The 22,778-nt window shown below is 46.1% G+C and overlaps 1 protein-coding gene across 2 annotated transcripts in view; it reads right to left on the reverse strand.

The window, feature by feature from the left end:
* The window catches only part of DGCR2 (DiGeorge syndrome critical region gene 2), a 48,335-nt gene that overhangs the window by 18,261 nt on the left and 7,296 nt on the right, over positions 1–22,778 (reverse strand). Inside the window, exons 2-3 of one of the 2 annotated variants that reach the window (XM_079762580.1) lie at positions 10,242–10,364; positions 2,180–2,305 (exon numbers count right to left, since the gene is read on the reverse strand). In XM_079762580.1, coding sequence (XP_079618706.1) covers positions 2,180–2,305; positions 10,242–10,364 — 249 coding nt within the window. The remainder of the gene's footprint in view (positions 1–2,179; positions 2,306–10,241; positions 10,365–22,778) is intronic. The other variant, XM_079762581.1, reaches the window with a different exon arrangement.

Below are 22,778 nucleotides of genomic sequence, written 5' to 3' on the forward strand. Positions count from 1 at the left end.
GGTGCTGGCTAGTATTCCCCTGGAACAGAAGCTCAGGAGATCATAGCTGGAAGGGCCACTGAGGTTGTGGGAGCTACGCCTGCCTTCTACAGATGAGAAAATGAGGCCCAGGTGGTTCCATGGTGGGCAAAAGCCAAGTAGCCAGTTGAAGTCAGAGTCTCCACTAGATGAGATGGGCCAGATATCTTCTTGCCAGGTGTACCCACCCTGAGGGTAGCAAGGCTCCATACCAAATGGCTGGCCTTGGGTAAGGGCAATGACCTGTTCTACAGGATGCATAACCTTCAAATGCCAGGGTACCTAACTCCTAACTAAAAGTACACTGATGGGCCCTAGCTGGTTTGGGTCGGTAGATAGAGCGTTAGCCTGCAAACCAAAGGGTCCCGGGTTCGATTCTGGTCAAGGGCACATGTCCGGGCTGCGGGCTTGATCCCCAGTAGGGGCGTGCAGGAGGCAGCTGATCAACGATTCTCTCTCATCATTGATGTTTCTCTCTCTCTCTCTCTCTCCCTCTCCCTTCCTCTCTGAAATCAATAAAAAGGGTATTACTCTTCATCAGTGTACTTTATATATATCTATATAAATATAAAGTACACTGATGAAGAGTAATACTTTTTTTTTACAAAGCCAGTTAACAAAATGCAATTTTTTAATGCCTCAACATCTTGTGGAACTAGTAAATCTTCTTAAATATTGATGGCTTGTGTTTTTATTATTTTTTAAAAATATATAAATTATTTAAAATAATTTTTTTATTGATTTGAGAGAGGAAGGGGGAGGGAGAGATAGAAACATCAATGATGACAGAGAATCATTGATCAGCTGCCTCCTGCACGCCCCTGACTGGGGATCGAGCCCGCAGCTGGGACATGTGCCCTTGACCGGAATTGAACCTGGGAACCCTTGAGTATCCACTGAGCCAAACCGGCTTGGGCTTTTAAATATATTTTATTGATTTCAGAGAGTAAGGGAGAGGGAGTGAGAGAGAGAAACATCAATGATGAGAGAGAATCATTGATCGGCTGCCTCCTGTACGCCCCACATTGGGGATCAAGTCCACAACCCAGGCATGTGCCCTGACTGGGAATTGAACCATGACCTCCTGGTTCATAGGTCGATGCTCAACCACTGAGCCATGCCGGCTGGGCTATTTTTATTATTTAGGACACGTGTGTGTGTGTACCTTACTATGAACAATGGGATCGAGATTACATGAGAGGAAAGGTACCCCTGGCCACCGAGCCAACAAGGCATGCCGCAGCACTGCTGCAACGCCGAGAGCGGGACAGCACCGCCTGCCACGGAGCTCACAGGAAGGTGTTCACTGTAGACAGGAGCCAGCCCTCAGGGACCACCAAGCAGGAGAAGGGGAGGTATATGGAGTTCATGGAATGGGTGTGAGGATAGGGGGATTACCAGGTGGCCTTTTACTGTATGTTTTCAAAGCTCCCTACCACCACAAAGTGTTTAACCTGCCAAAGCCCCCATGTGTGGGTTCCATTCTGTCCCAGGTTAGAGGTGGGGACACTAAGGTGTGCAGAGGCCAAGCATCTCAACTGGCGAGTGTCAGCTGGGGCTTCCATCTTGGCTCCTCACCCACATCTTGGAATGGGCTCAGAGGAAGCCCTCTGGGGACAGAAGCCAGTGAGTGGGGGCAACAGAGAGAGGGAACATCTTTTTTTACCTGTTGAGCTTTGTGGAATTATTCCCTAGGTAGATTACCTATTCAAAGAAAGTAGGTAAGAGATGAAAAGACAGTGCATGGAGCCGAGAGCCACGATTCCAGGGGCTGCCCCACTGGCTGTGTGAGCTCTCAGAGGCTCAGTTTCCTCAAGCTTGCATTACATCCCTGTGACAATCCCTGGAGTTCACAGCTCAAAGCCGGGGGACCTGAGTGTGTGTGGTGAGAAGACTTCTGCAGCCCAGCTCTGAAAGGCAGCCATCTTGTAAGCAGCTGGTTCCATAGCCCGAGTTGGTGTCAAGGATTCACCACTCTCAACCTGGATGGCCTTGGCTGGGTCACCGTGCAGCCTCTTACCAAAGGATTATGCCAGACTGCCCCGAAGGGCTGTTTTAAAAGACACATTGTACCCCTCGCACAGCCAAGTGGTACCGGGAGAGCCAGGAAACATATAGGGTTACGAGGCTTTATCACAAACAGGGCAGGTCTGCAACTTACTGCTGAAGCGAACAGGCTGTGCCACATTCACTGCGTGGAAATGCATGGGGTCGCCACCTCGGGCCCGCCCCTGCCTCGGATCCACAGCTTCCTTCCCATGGTAAGGTCGAGAATCCCCAGTCACTTCTGAAAGCAAAAAGAAAAGTGGACTGTAAACACTGCTCTCACAGCAGAGCGGGCAGACTACTTGAGGCTGGGAGACCAGATGTGGGTGAGCATATATTCCATTTATTCAGGGTGTTGTTGTTTTTTAATATTCTTAACAGAAGACCCATTTTTAAAAAAATTAATTTCAGAGAGGAAGGGAGAGAGATATATAGAGAGAAACATCAATGATGAGAGAGAATTATGGATTAGCTGCTTCCTGCATGCCCCCTACTGGGGGGGGATCAAGCCCACAACCCGGGCATGTGCTCTTGGCCAGAACTGAACCTGGGATCCCTCAGTCCGCAGGCCGACACTCTATCCACTGAGCCAAACCGGCCAGGGCTATTCAGGTCTTCTTAAGAACGCTATAAAATGTTGCTGTTTGTATCAAATGGGTTATATGAATGTCTTATTAAAATTATCCCTTAGCAGTCTTCATTTTTTTTACTACTATCATGAAATGAGGTTTCTCCTTCATTGCATTTTCTAACAGGCTACTGCTGGCACAGCACAGGGTCAGCCATTCCTGCTGCAAATCCTTCAGTAGCTCTAGCCCAAGCATGTCAAACTCACGGCCAGCGGGCCACATGCCTCATTTAACCATGCTTGCTCTAGCCCCTTGGGGTTTCTTCCAGAGCATAGGCTGCCTTCCTGCCCCCAGACTGCCTGGAGCCTCCCCTGGGAGCATGAAGGGGGAATCACTGTGTGTAATCTTTGGCAAGGGGCGTGGCATGGCATGGGGGGTGGAGGAACGTGGTGGGTGGTTGGAAGGCGAAGTGGTGTCCCACAAACTCACCTTCCCAGACTGGCTGGCAATTAGACCCACTGACTAAAGTGTCTCCAGCCATCTGGTTCTGCTATTATTACAGACTCTGGTATTATTTTTATTTCATAAATAATCTATTTTTTCGCATTATAAAATAAATATTCAATGCAAAATATTTGAAAAATATGTTTGAAAAGACAAAGCGTATTAACCCATTACTATGTTAGGGCCCTCCCTTCAGTCTCTTTTTTCCTACATAAATCCTTAAAACTATTTTAGGATTTGCTTTGTAAGCTTAAGACTACAAACAACTTTCCATATTCTGAAATAAACTTAAGAAGACCATTTTTAATGGCTGCATGGTATTCTGTGAATGAATTTCTTTAATTACCACCATCTCCTATGGTGCAAAATTTAGTTGTTTGCATTCTTCCAATACTCTAAGGGATGCACTGAATGACTTGTACATAAATCTGTTTGTGCCTCATTATTTTCTTCTGAGACCCTGAGAAGTTATGAACCCTATCAGATTTGGCTCTCCCTCACTAAGTACTGAGGAGAGTATTTCCAGCTCCTTTTCAGGCATATGATGGGGTTCAGGTGTCCTTTGATTGTCAATCATTCTAAAATATAAAATGTGCTACCAGTGTCTGAGATAAAGCAAAGACCTCAAAGGAAAAGCATCTTCAAGGCCTTGGAGTGATCTCATCATCAACACAACCACCTCATTACCTGCTGACCCTGTGGAAAGTGGCCTGAGGCTGCAGCTGCTCTCTTCCAACACCCAGCCCTCGGGGCCCCTGGCACCATCTCTCTAGGACTGGAGTGCCCCATGCACACACCCTGAGCGCCACTGCTCCCGGGAGGAGACTGACAGTTCTGGCACAGGACAGGGCTACAAAGCTCTCCTCTTCCCTTCTCCAGGCTGAGCCTGGCACACTAAGGAGACGATCCACAGTGTCTCCTGAGGGAGGGTGGATTTAGGATCGGGAGATGAGGGAAGGGAACAGAAGGGCTTCCCAGCAGAGGGCACAGCTTGGGCAAAGACAGGCATGTCTGGGACAGGCTTCAGGACAAGCTTGGGTGTGGTAGAAGCCGCACCTAAATTTCACATCTCTTCTGTCTGCTCAAACGAGCAAGACCTGTGATTCCACTTTACGTCTTGGCCTCTTCCCCAGACCAAGAACAGCATCTGGTCTATGACAGGCCACAATGCTCACAGACAGATGGATCCACAACAGTGATTTTCAATCCTTTTCATCTCATGCCACACATAAACTAATTATTGAAATTCTGTGGCATAACAAAAAATATGCCCGCCGTCCCCTCTCTCCCTTAGTGTGCCAGGCACTGTCCGAAGCATGGGGAATACTGTAGTGAAGAATGACCCTGTCCTGCTTAGTGATAAGACATGCCCATCTGACAAAAAAATATATAATTTTGATTCATTCACACAGGCTGGCTCTTGTTGTGTTGATTGCTGTCATTTTTAAATTTGACAATCTAAGGGAAAAGAGGTCAGTGCCCCTGACTAAATATTGCATGCTTTAAAATTCTTGCACACACCGGTTGAAAATCGCTGATCTAGGACAGAGGGGGAAGAGAAAGAAAGGGTAACAGTGTTGTGCTGGGTTACATAGGTACTGACTATCACCAGGTGGCCTGGATGCTGACTTTGCAGAAGAGAAGCCATCTGCGGCATGGGGGTGAAGGGGCAACAGGTGAAATAGTTAAGGAAAGAAAGCCTGGTGGTGATGGAAGAAGCTACTTTGTGCAGAGCAGGCTTCTCCCAAGTTCAGGAGGCAATTTTGAGCCCTTCTCTTTTCTATCATTTCTCTTACTATCCAAATGCCCACACCCATCCCCTCATCACTCATTTATTCAGGGCCCATTACATGCTGCCAAGGAAACCTAGCAGCACAGACATAGGCCTTTGCCAGCAAAAAGGGGAAGGGCTTGGCTAAGGAGGTGAGGGCAGTGGGGGAGGATGCAGAGCACAGGATCAGGATCCTTACAAACCTATCAGGACCCCCTCTGACAATAAAGAATTTGCTTCTGAGATCCAGTGTTTCCCCATTAGGGCCAGCTGGAGGGTGTGCAGCTCTCACAGCTGAGCCGATTCATGTGCAGCTATGCAGACAGCCCTCCGTCCCCTCTCTCCCTTAGTGTGCCAGGCACTGTCCGAAGCATGGGGAATACTGTAGTGGGGAATGATCCTGTCCTGCTTAGTGATAAGACATGCCCTCCTCAGCCTTCCTCTTCCATCCAGCAACTGGCCGGGACTGGGACTGTGACGGGGCCCAAGCCCAGTCCTGCAGTCCTGGAAGGAGTGCTCCCTGCACCACAGGCTGCCACTTGTGCTCTTCTCTCCTCCGATGTCCTCACCAGGACTCCAGAGCAGCTCCGCCCACCAAAGACTGAACGGGAGCCCACCGAAGGAGATGTGAAGCAAGGAGAAGCCAACATGGTTGACTTGCTACTGGGGGAAAAACCCCACTAGGAAAAGGGAAATGTTTTACAGATGGGAAAGCAGGCTCAAAAGTGTTATGAGACTTACTTCAGAGCAGAAGTGGAACACAGGGGAGGTGGGCCCTCCTCCTCCAAGTTCACGGGACCTGAGTCACCCTGTCTCACAACCTGGCCACCTGAAGCCTGTCTCCACCTGACCCCCTGGGCAGCTGCCTCCTCTCCAGGCTTTCAGATCCACTGGGCACCAGGCTTTCTGCTTCCCCAGCACATGTCTCAAGGGAAAGCTGGGCGGCCGCTCGCAAGCCTCAAGTCCAACAGGGAAATTGAGTCAGGGCAGGTACTGGCCTGAAATGAGTATTATATGTAAACTAGAGGCCTGATGCACGAAATTTGTGCAAGAGTAGGCCTTCCTTTCCCCGGCTGCCAGCACTGGCTTCCTTCTGGCACCTGGGACCTGGGCTTCCCTCCCTCCAGCTGCTGGCAGGCACCTGGGACCCAGGCTTCCCTCACAGCTCCGGCTTCATCTGGAAGGTCGTCCGGTCTAATTAGCATATTATGCTTTTATTATTATAGATAAAATACAATTATGAGTGATTCTAATTTGTGTTTCTAGAACTTGAACAAATATATTAGGTCCAGATGAGCTTATAACTTCTCTAAATGGAGAGGGCAAGACTGACTGGAGCCTCTTCAGTAAACACATCACTTTCCTACTTTACACCAAAACAGGTTTAAAATCATGGTAAAAAATCAGACGTTACTCAGTAAGTCAAATAACACTTAACTTACCAAACCGGGATTTCTAACGTAAGAGAGCCTAAAATGTGTATTCTGCTGTTGTTGTGTGATCCTTTAAGTCCCCAAGGCTCTGTTCACATTCTTTATTGCTACCTTTTGTTAAAGGGAAGATCTTAGGTGTTCTATATTATCTTCTAGAAGTTTTTCTTTTACTTGAAACCCATTTACCTGTATGTTGTACATTAGGGATCCAATTTCCTTCTTTTCCGACTGTCACAGCACTACATACTGAAGAATCTAACCTTTGCCCAGTGACATGTAATCCCACCTCTGCCATATATCATGTTTCTGGCAGCTCTTCTGTTCTACTGGCCAATTCATGCTACTCTGAGCCAACTGTAAAGAAAGCCTTGACACTGGTAAGGCAAGTGCTCACTCCTTACTCTTCTTCAAAGTGCCCTAACAATATCAGGACATCATTCTTCCAGACCTTTTAGAACTGATTTGCCACATTTCCCCAAAAAACCCTTTGGAGATGCACTGAGTCCACAGAGCAATATAAGAAGAATAGGCAGCTTTAACACGTTAAGTCTTCCTAGCCAAGAACATCCTGCCTCAAGTCTTCTTAATGACTCTTAATAAAGTTGTAAATTTTTCTCCATTAAATAGTTTACACATCTTCTGTTAGTTCCCATTTATATCAAAGATGGTTCGGTTAGGAGAACAGAAACCATGCCAGCTATTTCAAACACAAAGGGGTTTAATACAGGGAAGCAGTGCCTTAGAAACAACTGAAAAGGTTTGCGTCAAGTGGGCCACCTCTAACTGTCTGTTACCACTGTAGCTGCATCCAGAGAGTCAGGAAGCTGCTGTTGCCATCCTCCAGTGAGGAAACTGCAGGAAAGCGCTGCCAGACCACAGCTGCCCTGCAGCCTTGAGACGGCTGGCCAGTGAGGGATGTGGAAGCCACGGCACTCACTCACCTCAGTCTACCACACATCCACATCAGGGCCAGAAGAAGAAGGATTCTTCTACCTCTCTTCCACTTTCCAAATTTCATGGGAAGGATCTCATGGGCAAATGATACCCAGAAGCCTACTGGCAGGGGGTCTGAGCGTTCCAACCCCAAAGGCAACCTATATCTAGCATACTACCCATTTTCTATCTGACAAAACCACACTGAAATTATGATTTACTGCTACATCTTCCATTTTCTCTGCCCCTGTGGCCTTATATCTTATTGCAATTTTAGCAGGCTTTTAGCAGGGCAATGAAATAATCTCTCGTGGTCACTCAAGAGTCCTAAAGTCTATGTTCAAAAGCAAAGTGACTAACCTCTGGCTGGAGTGGCCCACTGGTTAGTCCTTGGTGAGTTTGCGCATGCACACTTGTCATCACGCACTCGATGGTCTGGGTCTAGAACAAGCATGTCAAACTCGCGGCTGGTCGTGAATTTGACATGCTTGGCCTAGAACATGCCATCTACTCAGAACTCTGGGCTCTGTAGGATAGACTTTATTTTTCTATCTGGGGAGAAAATACAGGAACCTATATAACTTCAAGTCAACACTGACACTGAGCGGACCTGTAACCCTCTGTGCCAATCAAGTAACCCAAAAGAGAAATTAGATCTAGTTCCTGCCTTCAGCAAGACCACAGAGCACTGACAGATGAAGCTGAACCATAAGAGTGCCTATCATTGTTTTCAATATCTACAACAGGGCAGTTATTACACAAACCTTCAAAGCTAAGCCAAAAGGTGCTTTGAAAACAGCCGATAAACCATGCTCCCATTTTAAAGCAAACCAAGAATCCTTTGGTTCTTTGTTCAGAAAACTCTCTAGGAGGCTAGATATGAAGCCTCACCCTGTAAGTCACACCAGGGGAAGCTCCCAGGCACGATCACCAGTCCTCACCAGGCTGACCCAGCATATAGGAAATTCTCAAACACTGGGAAGTTCACACCATCTGGGCTGTGACCCAAGGAATGACCAGGTGGTCTCCCAGACACAGAGCTATCCCAGAGGCTCCTGGTTCAGTCAGCCACCACCATTCAAACTCTCATTTGGAAAGGTAGGCACCTCAACCACAGACATGCTCACCTAATGAAGGAAGAACAGGCGTAAGGGATGATTAAAAAATGAGTCCCACCCTAGCCAGTTTTGCTTAGTGGATAGAGCATCGGCCTGTGGACTGAAGGGTCCCAGGTTCGATTCCTGTCAAGGGCACATGCCTGGGTTGTGGGTTCAATCCCCAGTAGGGGGCGTGCAGGAGGCAACTGATCCATGATTCTCTCTCATCATTGTGTTTCTATCTCTCTCTCCCTTCCTCTCTGAAATAAAAAAATATATATATATATTTTTTTTTAAAGAAATAATTATTTTAAAAAATGGGTCCCTTTACAGGGGTCATTTTGTAGATAAATAAAGTCCAAACAGACCACCTTTATTTCTTGTTTTAGAACCATCGCTCAATGAACTGTCCCAAGCTCAAATGTCAAATTCTAATTGATGTCCCACCTGATGCCCTAGTTGGAGTTTTTTTCAACACCTGGCCTATAGGAATTACAAGACTCCTTTCATTTACCGAATGCTGAAAAGGACCTCGTCCCACTGAGGAAGAAGACAGGTCTCCTGCCCCCAGGGAACTCAGTCTGGAAGGAGAGATCAAGCATGGGCACAAGTGATGTAAGAATTACCAGCGGTTCTATGTGCTGCCAATGAGGGATAGAGCAGGTATTAGCAGAAGCCAACCTATAGTCATGGAGCCCACAGATGCCTTCTTGTTGTGGAATCATCTAGCCAAGCCTTGAAGGATAGGCAGGATCTGTCCACAGAGAAACAAATCAAGAGGATCCCAGGAACAAAGAAAGGCATAAACGAAGTATGTGGCTAGGAAATTCTCTTTTTATTTATTTAATTTTTTTTAAATTGATTTCAGAGAAGAAGGGAGAGGGAGAGATAGAAACATCTATGATGAGAGAGAAACATTGATCGTCTGCCTCCTGCACATCCTACACTGAGGATCGAGCCCGCAACCTGGGCATATGACCTGACTGGGAATTGAACCGTGACCTTCTGGTTCATAGGTTGACAGTCAACCACTGAGCCACGCTGGCCAGGCTAGAAAATTCTTAATGGGGTGGGCACAGGAAATAGCCTAGCTGAGTCACAGAAGGGAAAATAATGACTGACAAAAAAACAAGCCAGATTGTGAAGAAATTTGAGTGTGAGGCCGAAGAGTTTAGGTCTGAGATTCCTTCCTCTTAGGGCTTTTATCAGAACCACCCGGGTCTTAAACATATTACCATGTGTATGTGTGTGTGTGTGTCTCTCTCACATACTCATGCAGGAGTACACGCAAGACACTACACTGTCCATCCTAACCAAGTTGAGAACCCGGGGTGTGGTGAACACCATTACTCATGGGGTGTTATATTCTTTGAGGGTACTGGAACAGAAACCAGGTGGAGAACCAACAATTTAGACTCTTTGTGGCATTCTGTGTTTGTGAGCACACACATCATCAGGAGAAAGATTACTAGTGACTGAGTGAGCAGGACAGATAGGCAGAGCCAAGGCCAGTCTAAGTGACCCTTGTCAGGATTCTAGCCAAGTCTCAGACACCTACTTCCAAAACCAGGCAAGAGGGAGGGGAAGAAGCCACCATACTTCAGGCGCTGCTCTCAGGTCCAGCAGCACCTCCCAAAATGTGGCATCATGGACACCTCTCTTGCCTCACAACGCTCACCCTGCCTTCTTAAAACTTCTGAGATCTACCTGTGTTAGGCATCTATTTTTTTAAAAAAAGACAGAGAAAGAAAGAGGACAGGAGGAGCTCAAAATAACCTTCCAGCACATGGATACAGCATTGGGTACCAGTTGACACCATCTCCCCTAATGGGAAGCATGGGCTACATGCATCTGCCTGCCCAACACTCACCTGGACAGTTGGCTTCGTCGCTCTCATCCTCACAAGTCACCCAGCCGTCACACTGCCAGGGGAGAGGGATGCACTGGATGGTGCCACTGCGACAGGCAAACTGCCCAGGGTTGCACCGCAGCTCTGTGAAACCAAAGGGCAAGAGGCCATTGAGGAAGTGGCAGTAGCAGCGGAGACCTGGAGTGGCCAGGTCTGCAGCCGCCCGGCCCTGCCACCACCCGGTCCCCATGTGCATAGGCCAGGCAGCCTGCCTACAGCCCACCTCCTTGGAGGCTTGCATGCACACCCCAAAGAAGAGCCAAGAGCTGTGCCCAAAACGCCACAAATACCCAGAGCAGCGTGCCCCGCCCTCCCCCAAGATGTTGACCTTTATGTGCAACCATTCAAACATACACTGCGGCATTTCTGTTCTGTGTCAGGCTATGCAGTGCACTGCAGAGGGGACAGAAACAAGAGGGTACATCTCTTACCTCCTGAGAAAACACACATACACTCGATAGACATCCTATATAATAAAAGCCTAATATGCTAAGTGTCCAGTCGTCTGGTCGGCCGTTCAACCAATCAAAGTGTAATATGCTAATGATATGCTAAGGCCACGCAACCACTTGCTATGACATGCACTGACCACCAGAAGACAGAGTCGACCAGCCGCTATGATGTGCACTGACCACCAGGGGGCAGACGCTCTGACCTGTAGGTTAGCTTGCTGCTGGGGTCCAGCCGATCTGGACTGAGTGAGATAGGCTGGACACGCCCTGGAGCCCTCTCGCGGTCCCTCCCCAGCTGGCCAACCTCCCTAGTCCTTCCCCGGCCCCAATCGTGTACCGGTGGGGTCCCTCGGCCTGGCCTGCAACCTCTCACAATCCGGGACCCCTTGGGGGATGTCGGAGAGCCAGTTTCAGCCTGTCGGTGGAATGACCAGTTGCTATGACGCTCAATGCAGGAGCTTCCCCCTGGTGGTCAGTGTGCTCCCACAGGGGGAGTGCCACTCAGCCAGAAGCCGGGCTCATGGCTGGGGAGCACAGCAGTGGTAGCGGGAGCCTCTCCTGCCTCCACGGCAGCGCTAAGGCTGTCTGATTGACGGCTTAGGCCCGCTCCCTGCAGGAGGCAGGCCTAAGCCATCAGTCGGACATCCCCTGAGGGCTCCTGGACTGCAAGAGGTTGCAGACTGGGCTGAGGGACTGCCCCCCCCCCCCCGCCAAGTGCACAAATTTCGTGCACCGGGCCTCTAGTATATGGATAAACCCACACACTTGAGTTTCTGACAAAGCATAAATGGAGGTCACCACCACAGAAGCACTCTAACAATATGCTGAAACAACATGAAGGAGAAACTGCCTCCATCTGGGGGGCTCAGGAATGCTTCTTAAAGAAGGTGGGATGTAAACAGGGTTCCCAAGGCAGATCAATGGTTTCAGAGGTACATAACATAATAGGAAGGGACGAATGATCCAGAAAAAGCAGGGCTTAAGGAAATATCACAAGGCAGGAGAACATGCCAATTAGACTGTGTGAGCTGACAAATGCAGAATCACTGGAGATAAGATTGGAAATGTAAGAAGAATCAGACTGTGGTGGCTTTCAGGGTAAGATAATTCTGACCTTTATTTGGTATGTTGTAGGGGACCAACAAGTAATATGGTAAGATCCGTATTTTAAGCAGCTATCACTAGCAATGATTTCTGGAAGCAATTAAAATAGAAGGTCAGACAAAAATATTAAATAATTCAGCCAAGTAAGGTCTTGAACTGAGGCAGGGGTTGGCAAATATTACAGCTCATGGGCCAACTCCTGCCCTTCCCACCGTTTTGTTCTTTTTTAATAAAGTTTTCTTGGAACTGTGAGCTGTGGGACAACTGCACACTAACATACTTGTACTTGGAGGGAGGAATCAGACAAAATATTTGAAGAAACAATGGCAGAACAACTTCCCAATTTGATGGAAACTATAAACCGGCAGTTCCACAAGCTCAATGAACCCCAAACACAAGACATATAAAGAAAATTACTCCAAGGTACATCATAATCAAAGTGCTTAAAACCAGCAATAGAGAAAATCTTAAAAGCAGCCAGAGGAAAAAAGTCATCACACACAAAAAAACAGATTTCTCATGATAAACAATACAAGCTGGAAGACAGTGGAGAAACATTTTTAAATTCTGAAAAAAAGAAATAGCTGTCAACCTAGAATTATTTAAAGCAAAAACATGTATACTACATTGTAGGGTTTATAACACATAGCAGTAAAACTGTGACAATAGCACAAAAGCTGAAAGAAGAAGGGAAGCATACTGTTTTAATGCTTTTATATACCACAGGTAAAGTGGTCTGTCATGTGAAGTTAAACTATCATAAGTTAAAGAAAAATATCACTAAACTAACATAAGAGTTATAGCAAGTAAGCCAACGAAGACAACAAAATGGAATAAAAATACTCAATTGAGTTAAGGACAACAAGGGGGTGGGGGCATGTGTGGGGAGGGGTGTGGGATGGGAATGGGGGGATGAGGACAAATATGTGATACCTTAATCAATAAAGAAATTTAAAAAAATAATTGAAAAGAAGGCAGAAAGGGAAAAAGAAATTAACAATAGATGGTACAAAAAATAAAACAAATAATCAATTTTGCCTAATCAGTAAACATATGGGATGATCTAAACACCTGGAAAAAAAACACAACCAGAATTTGGCACATAGATAAAAAAAACAAGACCCTACTATGTATTGCCTAAAAAACCTCTTTATATAAGGACACAAATTGGTGAAAATAAAAGAATGGAAACATGCTAACACTGATCAAAAGAAAGCTGGAGTGGCTATATTAATGCTACACAAAGTAGACTCCAAAGCACTTAATATTACCAGGAATAAAGGTCATCTTATATAATAAAACAGTAATATGCAAATTGACCGTACCTTCGCTGCACCCATAAGCCACACCCACCAGCCACGCCCACCAGCCAATCAGGAGCAAATATACACGTTAAACCAGCAAAGATGGCGGGGGGAGAGGGCAGCACCCATGCCAGTGAGATCCAAGCCATGATGGTGGACTGGGGCAGGCGGTTGGCGCCGGCAGCCGGCTGACCAGGTCCACCATCACCGATCATGGACCAGGGCAATTGGCATGGGTTAGCGCCTGCAGCCGCCTGACCAGGTCCCGGATAAGGGCTTCGAGTCAGCCGCGGCCAGTGGTAGCTGACTCGAAGCCCCTATCAGGGATCATGGACCAGGGCAGGCGGCGTGGGTCAATGCCCGCAGCAGGCTGCCCAGGTCCATCATCACCGATCATGGACCAGGGCAGGCGGTGTGGGTTAGCGCCCGCAGCCGGCTGCCCAGGTCCGCCATTACCGATCATGGACCAGGGAAGGCGGTGTGGGTTAAGGCCTGCAGCCGCCTGCCCAGGTCCACGATCAGGGATCACGGACCAGGGAAGGCGGCATGGGTTAGCGCCTGTAGCTGCCTGCCCAGGTCCGCCATCACCGATCTTGGAACAGGGCAGGCGGCGTGGGTTAACGCCCGCAGCCACCTGCCCAGATCCGCCATCACCGATCTCGGAACAGGGCAGGCGGTGTGGGTTAACGCCCGCAGCCGCCTGCCCAGATCCGCCATCACCGATCACGGACCAGGGCAGCCGACTGGTCTGATATAATTTGAAATATCACCGATCACGGACCAGGGCAGGTGGCGTGGGTTAGCGCCCGTAGCTGCCTACCCAGGTCCGCCATCACCGATCTCGGACAAGGGCAGGCGGTGTGGGTTAACACCGGCAGCCACCTGACCAGGTCCGGGATAAGGGCTTCGAGTCAGCCCCCGCCAGCAGCAGCTGACTCAAAGCCCCTATCAGGGATCATGGACCAGGGCAGGCAGCGTGGGTTAACGCCTGCAGCAGGCTGCCCAGGTCCACGATCACGGATCATGGACCAGGGCAGGTGGCATGGGTTAGCACCCGCAGCCGCCTGCCCAGGTCCCCGATCACGGATCCAGGTGGCGTGGGTTAGCACCCACAGCCGCCTGACCAAGTCCCCGATAGGGACTTGGAGTCTAGCATAACGAAAAGAATAGTCAGCAAAAGCAGGAGACAAGGTTTCATAAGTTCTCCCCCAGGTCACCACTGTTCTCTTATACATTTTAATTATCCCAGACTTTGCATGATGGGATTTGATTTGAATTATGCCTGATAGAGATTACATGGCATGAATTGTAGGCTCATTCTTTCTTTTTGTGGTTGCCTGACAGAAAGGCCTTGGAATGAGAGAAGACACTTTTATTTTCCTTTTTCATTCTTTAGAGGCTGAGGAATTACAGTTATATGAAGAACTTAGTGAGAGAATGAAAGTCTCTGCTGTATTTATCTGTAAGTTTTATCATGTGGACTATCACAAACTTGGTGGGATCCTTTTCAAGAGGTGTTACAAAAATTATGTTGGAATTAACATTCAAGAGTAAAAGGAGAGAAGTGAGTGGTGGGTAAAGGAAAGAACTTTGTCCTAGAAACCAAATAGAAGCCACATAAACCTTCAGATTCTTACTCATTGTGCTTTGGAGGTATTAAAGGATAATTTTAAAAAAAGTTAAAATCATGACTCATAATCTGTATAGATAAAAGGCTAAGTGACCGACATTTGTCCATCCGTCTGACCAACCGGTACATATGACGCACTGGAAATATAAAAATAAACTTTGACTCGCACACGTGCCATACATATAAAGCTCTCGCTGGCGCTAATTTGAATGTTGCATTTGGTGGGAAAGTTCTTTTCAGAGGGGATTTTTGTGTTGCCGTGCTATACGATTGGTCATAGTACAGATAAGTTTTAAAGTACTGTAGTGTTTGGGGATGTTTCAGACAGTTGTCTCTTAAAACAAATATGAGATCAGAGGATTCAGCTTATAGTGAATGGTTAGTAAAACTTGGAGATGGCAAACTTGATAGCAGTTTTCATTTAGGAATGGATATTATTGAAATTCCCCATGAAGTGATTTTTAATGGATCTATTATTAAAGCCACCTTTGGAAATAGTATATCTATAGATAATATTAAAAATATATCTAAACATGCAATTCTTTGTTCAAAAAATGAGCACGTTCAAAAATTAAATGAAGAAATTTTGGGTATACTTGATGGAGATTTTCACGCCTATTTGAGTGATGATTCCATTGACTCAAAAGATAATGCTGAAAAGGAAAATTTTCCTATTGAATTTCTTAATAGTATTACTCCTTCTGGAATGCCGTGTCATAAATTAAAATTGAAAGTGGGTGCAATCATCATGCTATTGAGAAATCTTAATAGTAAATGGGGTCTTTGTAATGGTACCAGGTTTATTATCAAAAGATTGCGACCTAACATTATCAAAGCTGAAATATTAACAGGATCTGCAGAGGGAGAGATTGTTCTGATTCCAAGAATTGATTTGTCCCCATCTGACACTGGCCACCCATTTAAATTAATTCGAAGATATTTTCCTGTTATGCCAGCATTTGTGATGACTATTAATAAATCACAAGGACAAACTCTAGACAGAGTAGGAATATTCCTACCTGAACCCATTTTTGGACATGGTCAATTATGTGTTGCTTTCTCTCTCTCTTTTTTTAAAAGTATTTTAAAAAAATATTTTATTGTTTTTTTTTACAGAGAAGAAGGGAGAGGGATAGATAGTTAGGAACATCGATGAGAGAGAAATATCGATCAGCTGCCTCCTGCATACCTCCTACGGGGGATGTGCCCGCAACCAAGGTACATGCCCTTGACCGGAATCAAATCTGGAATCTTTCAGTCCACAGGGCGACGCTCTATCCACTGAGCCAAACCAGTTACGGCTGTTGCTTTCTCTTGAGTTCAAAGAGCATGTTACGTTAAAGTTAAAGTTGTAAATACTTTATCTCAAGGGAAATTAGTCAAGCACTCTGAAAGTGTTTTTACTCTTAATGGGGTATACAGGGAGATATTAGAATAAGTTTAATCACTTTATCAATCATTATTTGCATCAATGTTGTTTTTATATTACGAGTTTGTTATTGTTATATCAGTTTGTTATTGTTTACTTATTAATAAATTTATGTATTATTTTCATATACATTGTACTCATTTCCTTTTATCTCTCACACTTTTATTATAGAGAAAGGGCAAATAGCAATATTAAAATATTTCATCTAATTAATTCCCTTTCAATGTGCACGAATTTCGTGCACCGGGCCACTAGTCTTATATAATAAAAAGCTAATATGCAAATCAACCGAACAGCAGAATGACCGGTCGCTATGATGCACACTGACCACCAGGGGGCAGATGCTCAACACAGGAGCTGCCCCCTGGTGGTCAGTGCACTCCCACAGCGGGAACGCCGCTCAACCAGAAGCCCTGAGCCAGCTCATAGCTGGGGAGTGCAGTGGTGGTGGCAGGAGCGTCTCCCGCCTCCACTGCAGCGCTAAGGATGTCCGAATGCCAACAGTTGGACATCCCCCCAAGGGCTCCCGGACTGTGAGAGGGCATAGGCCGGGCTGAGGGACCTCCCTCCCCGAGTGCACGAATTTTGTGCACTGGGCCTCTAGTTTAATAATGATAAAGAACATAATAATCCTAAATGTTTATGAATCTATTGCAGAGCTTTAAAATACAGATGAAAAATTGCTATAACTAATAGACAAATTCACAATTATAGTCAGAGATTTCACTCTCCTCCAGACAACCTGAACACTATCAACCAACTGATCTGAACCAACATTTATAGAACTCTCCACCCAAAAACAGCGGAATACATAACTATTTTCATATGCATAGATAACATTGACCATAATAGAGAATGTTATGGCCATAAAACAAATCTCAAGTTTATAATGACTAAAATCATATGGAGTATATTGTTTCACCACAATTTAATTAAAAATCAACAACAGCCAGGCTGGTGTGGCTCCGTGGTTGAGCATTGGCCCATGAACCAGGAAGTCATGGTTTCATTCCTGGTCAGGACACATGCCCGGGTTGCAGGCTTGATCCCTAGTAGGGGGCATGCAGGAGGTGATGTTTCTCACTGGTGTTTCTATCTCTCTATTCCTTCTCCCTTCCTCTTTCAAAAATCAATAAAAAATACATTCTTAAAAAAATCAACAGCAGAAAGATACCTGGAAAATTCCCCCAACTATATGGCAATAACTCACACACTTCTAAAGAGCCTATGGATCAAAGAAAAAATATGGATCAAATAAACACATTAAAAAAATTCCTTGAAAGTCACAAATACTAAAGCTCACTCAAAAAAGAATCAATAATCTGAGTAACCTTATAGCTATAAAAGAAACTGAATTTTTAGTTTAAAAAATTCACACAAAGAAAACTCCAGGCGCCCTGGCCGGTTTGGCTCAGTGGATAGAGCGTCGGCCTTCGGACTCAAGGGTCCCAGGTTTGATTCCGGTCAAGGGCATGTACCTTGGTTGTGGGCACATACCCAGTGGGGAGTGTGCAGGAGGCAGCTGATCGGTGTTTCTCTCTCATCGATGCTTCTAGCTCTCTATCCCTCTCCCTTCCTCTCTGTAAAAAGTCAATAAAATATATATTTTTAAAAAAGAAAAAGAAAACTCAAGGCCTAGATGGCTTCACTGGAAAATTCTACTAAATATTTAAGGTAGAAATAACACCAATTCCATACAAACCCTTTCGGTAATTTAAATATTTAAAATTACCATAACAATAGCATCAAAACCAAGAAACACTTAAGGATAAATGTAATGACAGATGTGCAAGTTCTATACACTGAAAATTGCAGACTATTGCTAAGAGAAAAATTTTAAAGATCTAAACCTATGGGGATATATGATGTGGTATGGATCAGTAAGCTCAATACTGTTAAGATACCAATTCTACCCAAATTCATTACAGATTCAATGCAATCCAAATCAATATTCTAGCAGGCCTTTTTGTAGAAATTGACAAAGTGGTTCTAAAACTCATATAGAAATGCAAAAGACTTAGAATACTCAAAACAACTTTGAAAAGTAAGAACAAAGCTGGAGGATTCACACCACCTGATATAAGCACTTACTAAGTTACAGTAATCAAGACAGCGCGGCATTAAAAAACAAAACAACAACAAAAACAGTGTGGCATAAGCATCAAGACATACATTAAGACCAATGGAACCAGAACAGCGTGTCCAAAAATAGGCCCACACATAAGGGAGCAAATGATTTATGAGAAAGGTGCAAAGGCAATTTCCTGGAGAAAGAATCATCCTTTCAACAAATGGTACTGGGACAACTGGATATCAAATTTTTAAATTGATTTTTAAAGAGGAAAGCCTAAAACCATAAAATATCTAGAAAACATAGGAGAAAATCTTTGTGACCTTGGCAAATATTTCTTAGATACATATACCAGAAGTTCAATCCCTAAAAGAAAAAGTTGATAAATTGGACTTCATTAAAATTGAGAACTTTTTTGCCCTGGCTGGTGTGGCTTTGTTAGGTGTTGTCCAGTGCACCGAAAAGTTGCCAGTTCGATTCCCTGTCAAGTCACATGCCCGGGTGTGGGCTCAATCCCTAGTGTGGGGTGTGCAGGAGGCAGCCATTCAGTGATTCTCTCTTATCACTGATGTTTCTCTCTCTCTCTCCCCCACTTTCCCTTACTCTCTGAAATCAATTAAAAAATATATTTTTAAAGGGAGGAAATTGACACATGCCACAAAATGGATGAACCTAAGGACATTATGATAGGTGAAATAAGCTAGACAGAGAAGGACAAATGCTTCCACTTATAGGAGTTCCCTAGAGTAGTCAAATTCATAGAGATAGAAAGTAGAACATAGGTTACCAGGCGCTGGGGGAGAGGTGATGGGGAGTTCCCTTTAAGGGTACAGTTTCAGTTTGGGAAAATGAAGAAGTTCTGGAAATAAGCACTGGGTGATAGTTGCACAACACTGTCACTGTATTTAACGCCACCTAAATGTACACTAAACAATGGTTAAAGCGGTAAGTTTTGTTATGTGTATTTTACCACAATTTTTTAAAAATCCTATTTTTAAAAAAAGGAGAGAAGAAATCCCAAGCACACATCCCATTAGCCATCAATACATGTCATGTAGCCTTTGGAAATGCCACTGTGCATTTGTGAGAGAACAAGAGAGAGAGGCAGATGATACCTTGGTATTATTATGAAAATAGTTTTGACCTCCTGAGTCCCTTCCCCTAGACCCCTGGCCACAATTAAAGAACTACTGCTTTAAACTATGCATTGTGTGAGTTTAAAGGACTCATGCCTGTAGAAATGTACAAGTCTCCGCAATAAAATCTTTGTCTACATTCCATTTATTCTTTGTCAGCAAGCCTTGGCCTCATTTTGAATTATGTAAACTGAGCTGTCTCAAATTACTGCGTGAAATTTAATATGCTGCCTAAATTGTTTGGAATTGATTTCGCAACATTTGCCCACAAAGAAATAGAGGAAGACTTAGTATAGCAGAAGCACACGCATCCAGTCACGCTGCTCAGGAAATAAAAAAATTTCCTGCCAACAAATGCAGGAGAATTCTACCCCATCTCTTCCCACTGCCCACAACCCACTCCATGGCCTCCCCCAGTGGACGGAGATCTTAAGGCAGCCCCTGCACCATGCTGGAGCGCCCAACCAGGACCAGGAGGATCCAGCTTCCCAGTGGGCAGTATCGCCTCCATCAGATTGCTGCAACATTCTTCCTTGGAAAGCGCTAACAGCTGCTTCCCAGCAGGGCAGGATGTTCCCATGGGTTCTCCTTCCGCCCACTACACAAGGCAGTGCTGGAACAGAGATATTTATCTAGCACAACACTTAGAACCAGAAGGGAGAGGATCTGAAAATAAGGGCGGGCTGGGCCCGCTGTACAAGTGACATGACAATTCTAGGAGAACAGCTCTCATGGGAACAGCAGCACAGAACTTGGGCCAGTTGTCTCTTCTCTGGACACCTTCAAGAGGGAACAGAGATCACTGATGAGAACACAGAGCCATGAAAATACACAACAGAGGGCCATCCCTGCTAAACAGGCCTTCTCAAGCAGAGTTACCTGTGTCCTGAGGTAAGAAGGTAAGAATAACGACGAAACCGGTTTGGCTCAGTGGATAGAGCGTCGGCCTGCGGACTCAAGGGTCCCAGGTTCGATTCCGGTCAAGGGCATGTACCTTGGATGCGGGCACATCCCCAGTAGGGGGTGTGCAAGAGGCAGCTGATCGATGTTTCTCTCTCATCGATGTTTCTAACTCTCTATCCCTCTCTGTAAAAAATCAATAAAATATATTTTTTTTAAAAAAAGAAGAAGGTAAGAACAAGGGGCTTGAATTCAAGTAGGATGGGCAGCACCTGAACCACCAGCAAACATAAGAAGGCCAAGGGCTCAGCCTGGGTAAGTGCCACTGAGCAGGAAAGGAGCACTCTGCTCGGCTGGAGCCCAGCAGGATTTAAAACCAAAAGGTACCGCAGGACCAGATGGCTTCACGGATGGGCTCCGGCTCCGGGAGTGGATGCCGCTGGCAGTGGAGGAGCGCTTCGCCAGAACACCAGCAGCAGGACAGAGAATGGACTTGGGAGGGCAAACTAGGTGAGGGAAAGCATTGCCAGGCATTTGAAACAATTCACAGGAGATCAATCTAGAAAAAACTGTGATGATGTTACAAACTCCCCACCTTCTCTAAGTGTTCTAAATGCCATTTGCCTTTTCATGAGATGAAGAACCACCTCCAGACTTCCCCCAACACCCCCATCCACTCAGGTTCTTGGGATTCCCTGGCTCAGCAACCTTTCCATGCACAGAACGATACTCCAACCAAGTGAGCCACCTTGCCAGAATGATGAAAAATTTTCATAAGAGGTCTCTCTCATAACCACACTCCAGAGACAAAACAAAAGAAGACTGAGGAAAGTTTTCAGTCTTATTAAAGAAAAGATAGAGAAAATATTACGAATAAAGTTTTTACAGCCCCCCCCCCAAAAAAAATAAGGCAACTTACAAAGATCCCCAAACACTGTCAAATGAAAACGTCAAAAAACTGTGTAAAAAGTACTAATTCCATTTATGTAAAATACTGTGTATGAATGTGTTCCCAACTGTCCTGGGCTTTCACTGTGGGTCGCCATGTGGTCTGCATCCTCCACACCAACAGGGTAGAGGGGAATTTGAAGACTGTCTCCCCTCCCACAGTTGGCCAACAAACCACTGAGGGCTAAGCAAAAGCCCGCCTGGGCCACAAGCAAGCCTCATTCCTTTCAGGTACTTCTAATCCTCTTGTTCAGTCTTCTGAGACCACAAAGCTTTGTAGCTACTCTAACTGACCCGGGGACTCTAGAGGTAGCCAGTGGCACTCAAAAGCACTGCAACAGGAGACCTGAAGGCAATCTAAGGGTGCAGGGGTCCTGGAAGATCACGTCTCGACTGGCCCTCTGGGATGCCTGCCCTCTGTGGTGGTTCCTAACCCTTGTTCAACACCCTGGGCAGCCCCAAGCTATTTCCTTCACAGAAATGAACTCCAAAGGAAAGTCCCCCAGGGAACAAGGATTCTGAGACAAGTGGGAGTGCAGGGTGGACCTGGAGGCCATGTTGGTCCAGCATATCCCACAGGGCTCTGCTCTCACTCTGTTCTGTCTAACACGGAGCAGTCAACAGCGGAGACCAGACAGACGAGAAGCTGATCAAACTGATGGTTGGCTGCCAGGGATCCAGAAGTCAGCCTACAGAGAGGGACTGGAAGGGATCAGAGACACTGACTAAGGATAATGACTAGCCTAGGTTCACTGATGCAGTCCAGTTCACTGAAGCGACAGCCACCAGGCAGAGAGGAGAGCAAGAAGGCCCAGAGGTGAGTGTGTGCAGTCCCTGCACCAAAGAAAGGCTTGTACTGTGCAATGGCCTATGGAAGGGCAGGTCACTTCCTCAAGCAGGGGGCAGTCCAGTTCTAAAGCCTCAGTGTCAGGCAAGTCCATCAGAGAGGCATCCAGGCCCTGAGGCTCCAAACTGCAGGAGCCCTCAGCCCCTCTAAACCCCAGTCTGGGTGGCTGGTGAACTTCAGGTGAGGATCCATATTTGTGAGAAGCCCTCACCTGCCCTCACCTCTCAGTTCAGCCAGTATCTGCAGAAGCAAGCTTCCCCCAGTGTGAGGCCAAGGCCAGCTGGCTCTGCAACAACCCCCCTACAAGTCTTCCATAGGCAGGCAGCCACAAGGTCCTTGTCCTCACCCCCACCCCCCACCTAGGGACAGCTGCAAAGCCTGCTGGCTAAGGGAGCTGTTGCTCTTTATGTCAAAATATAAATAGCCATTTGTGCATTTATTCAATAACTGATTTCTGAGTGCCCACTCTGTGCCAGACCAGACTCAGGAGACACAGCATGAACGTGACAAAGAGCAAAACATGTCAATGTGAACAATCCTAGCCCTGTCCAAAGTGCTGCGGCTGTTTGGTGGGCTTTCAAAAACTATACCCCCACCCCCTGACCATCAAAAATGGCTACTCATTCAGCTGTATGTATCAGACACTGCTGAAAGCCACTGTGCTCTGCTGCCTGGTG

Source organism: Cnephaeus nilssonii (genome assembly GCF_951640355.1).
Source record: "Cnephaeus nilssonii genome assembly, chromosome: 22".
Classification (NCBI taxonomy): Eukaryota; Metazoa; Chordata; class Mammalia; order Chiroptera; family Vespertilionidae; genus Cnephaeus; species Cnephaeus nilssonii.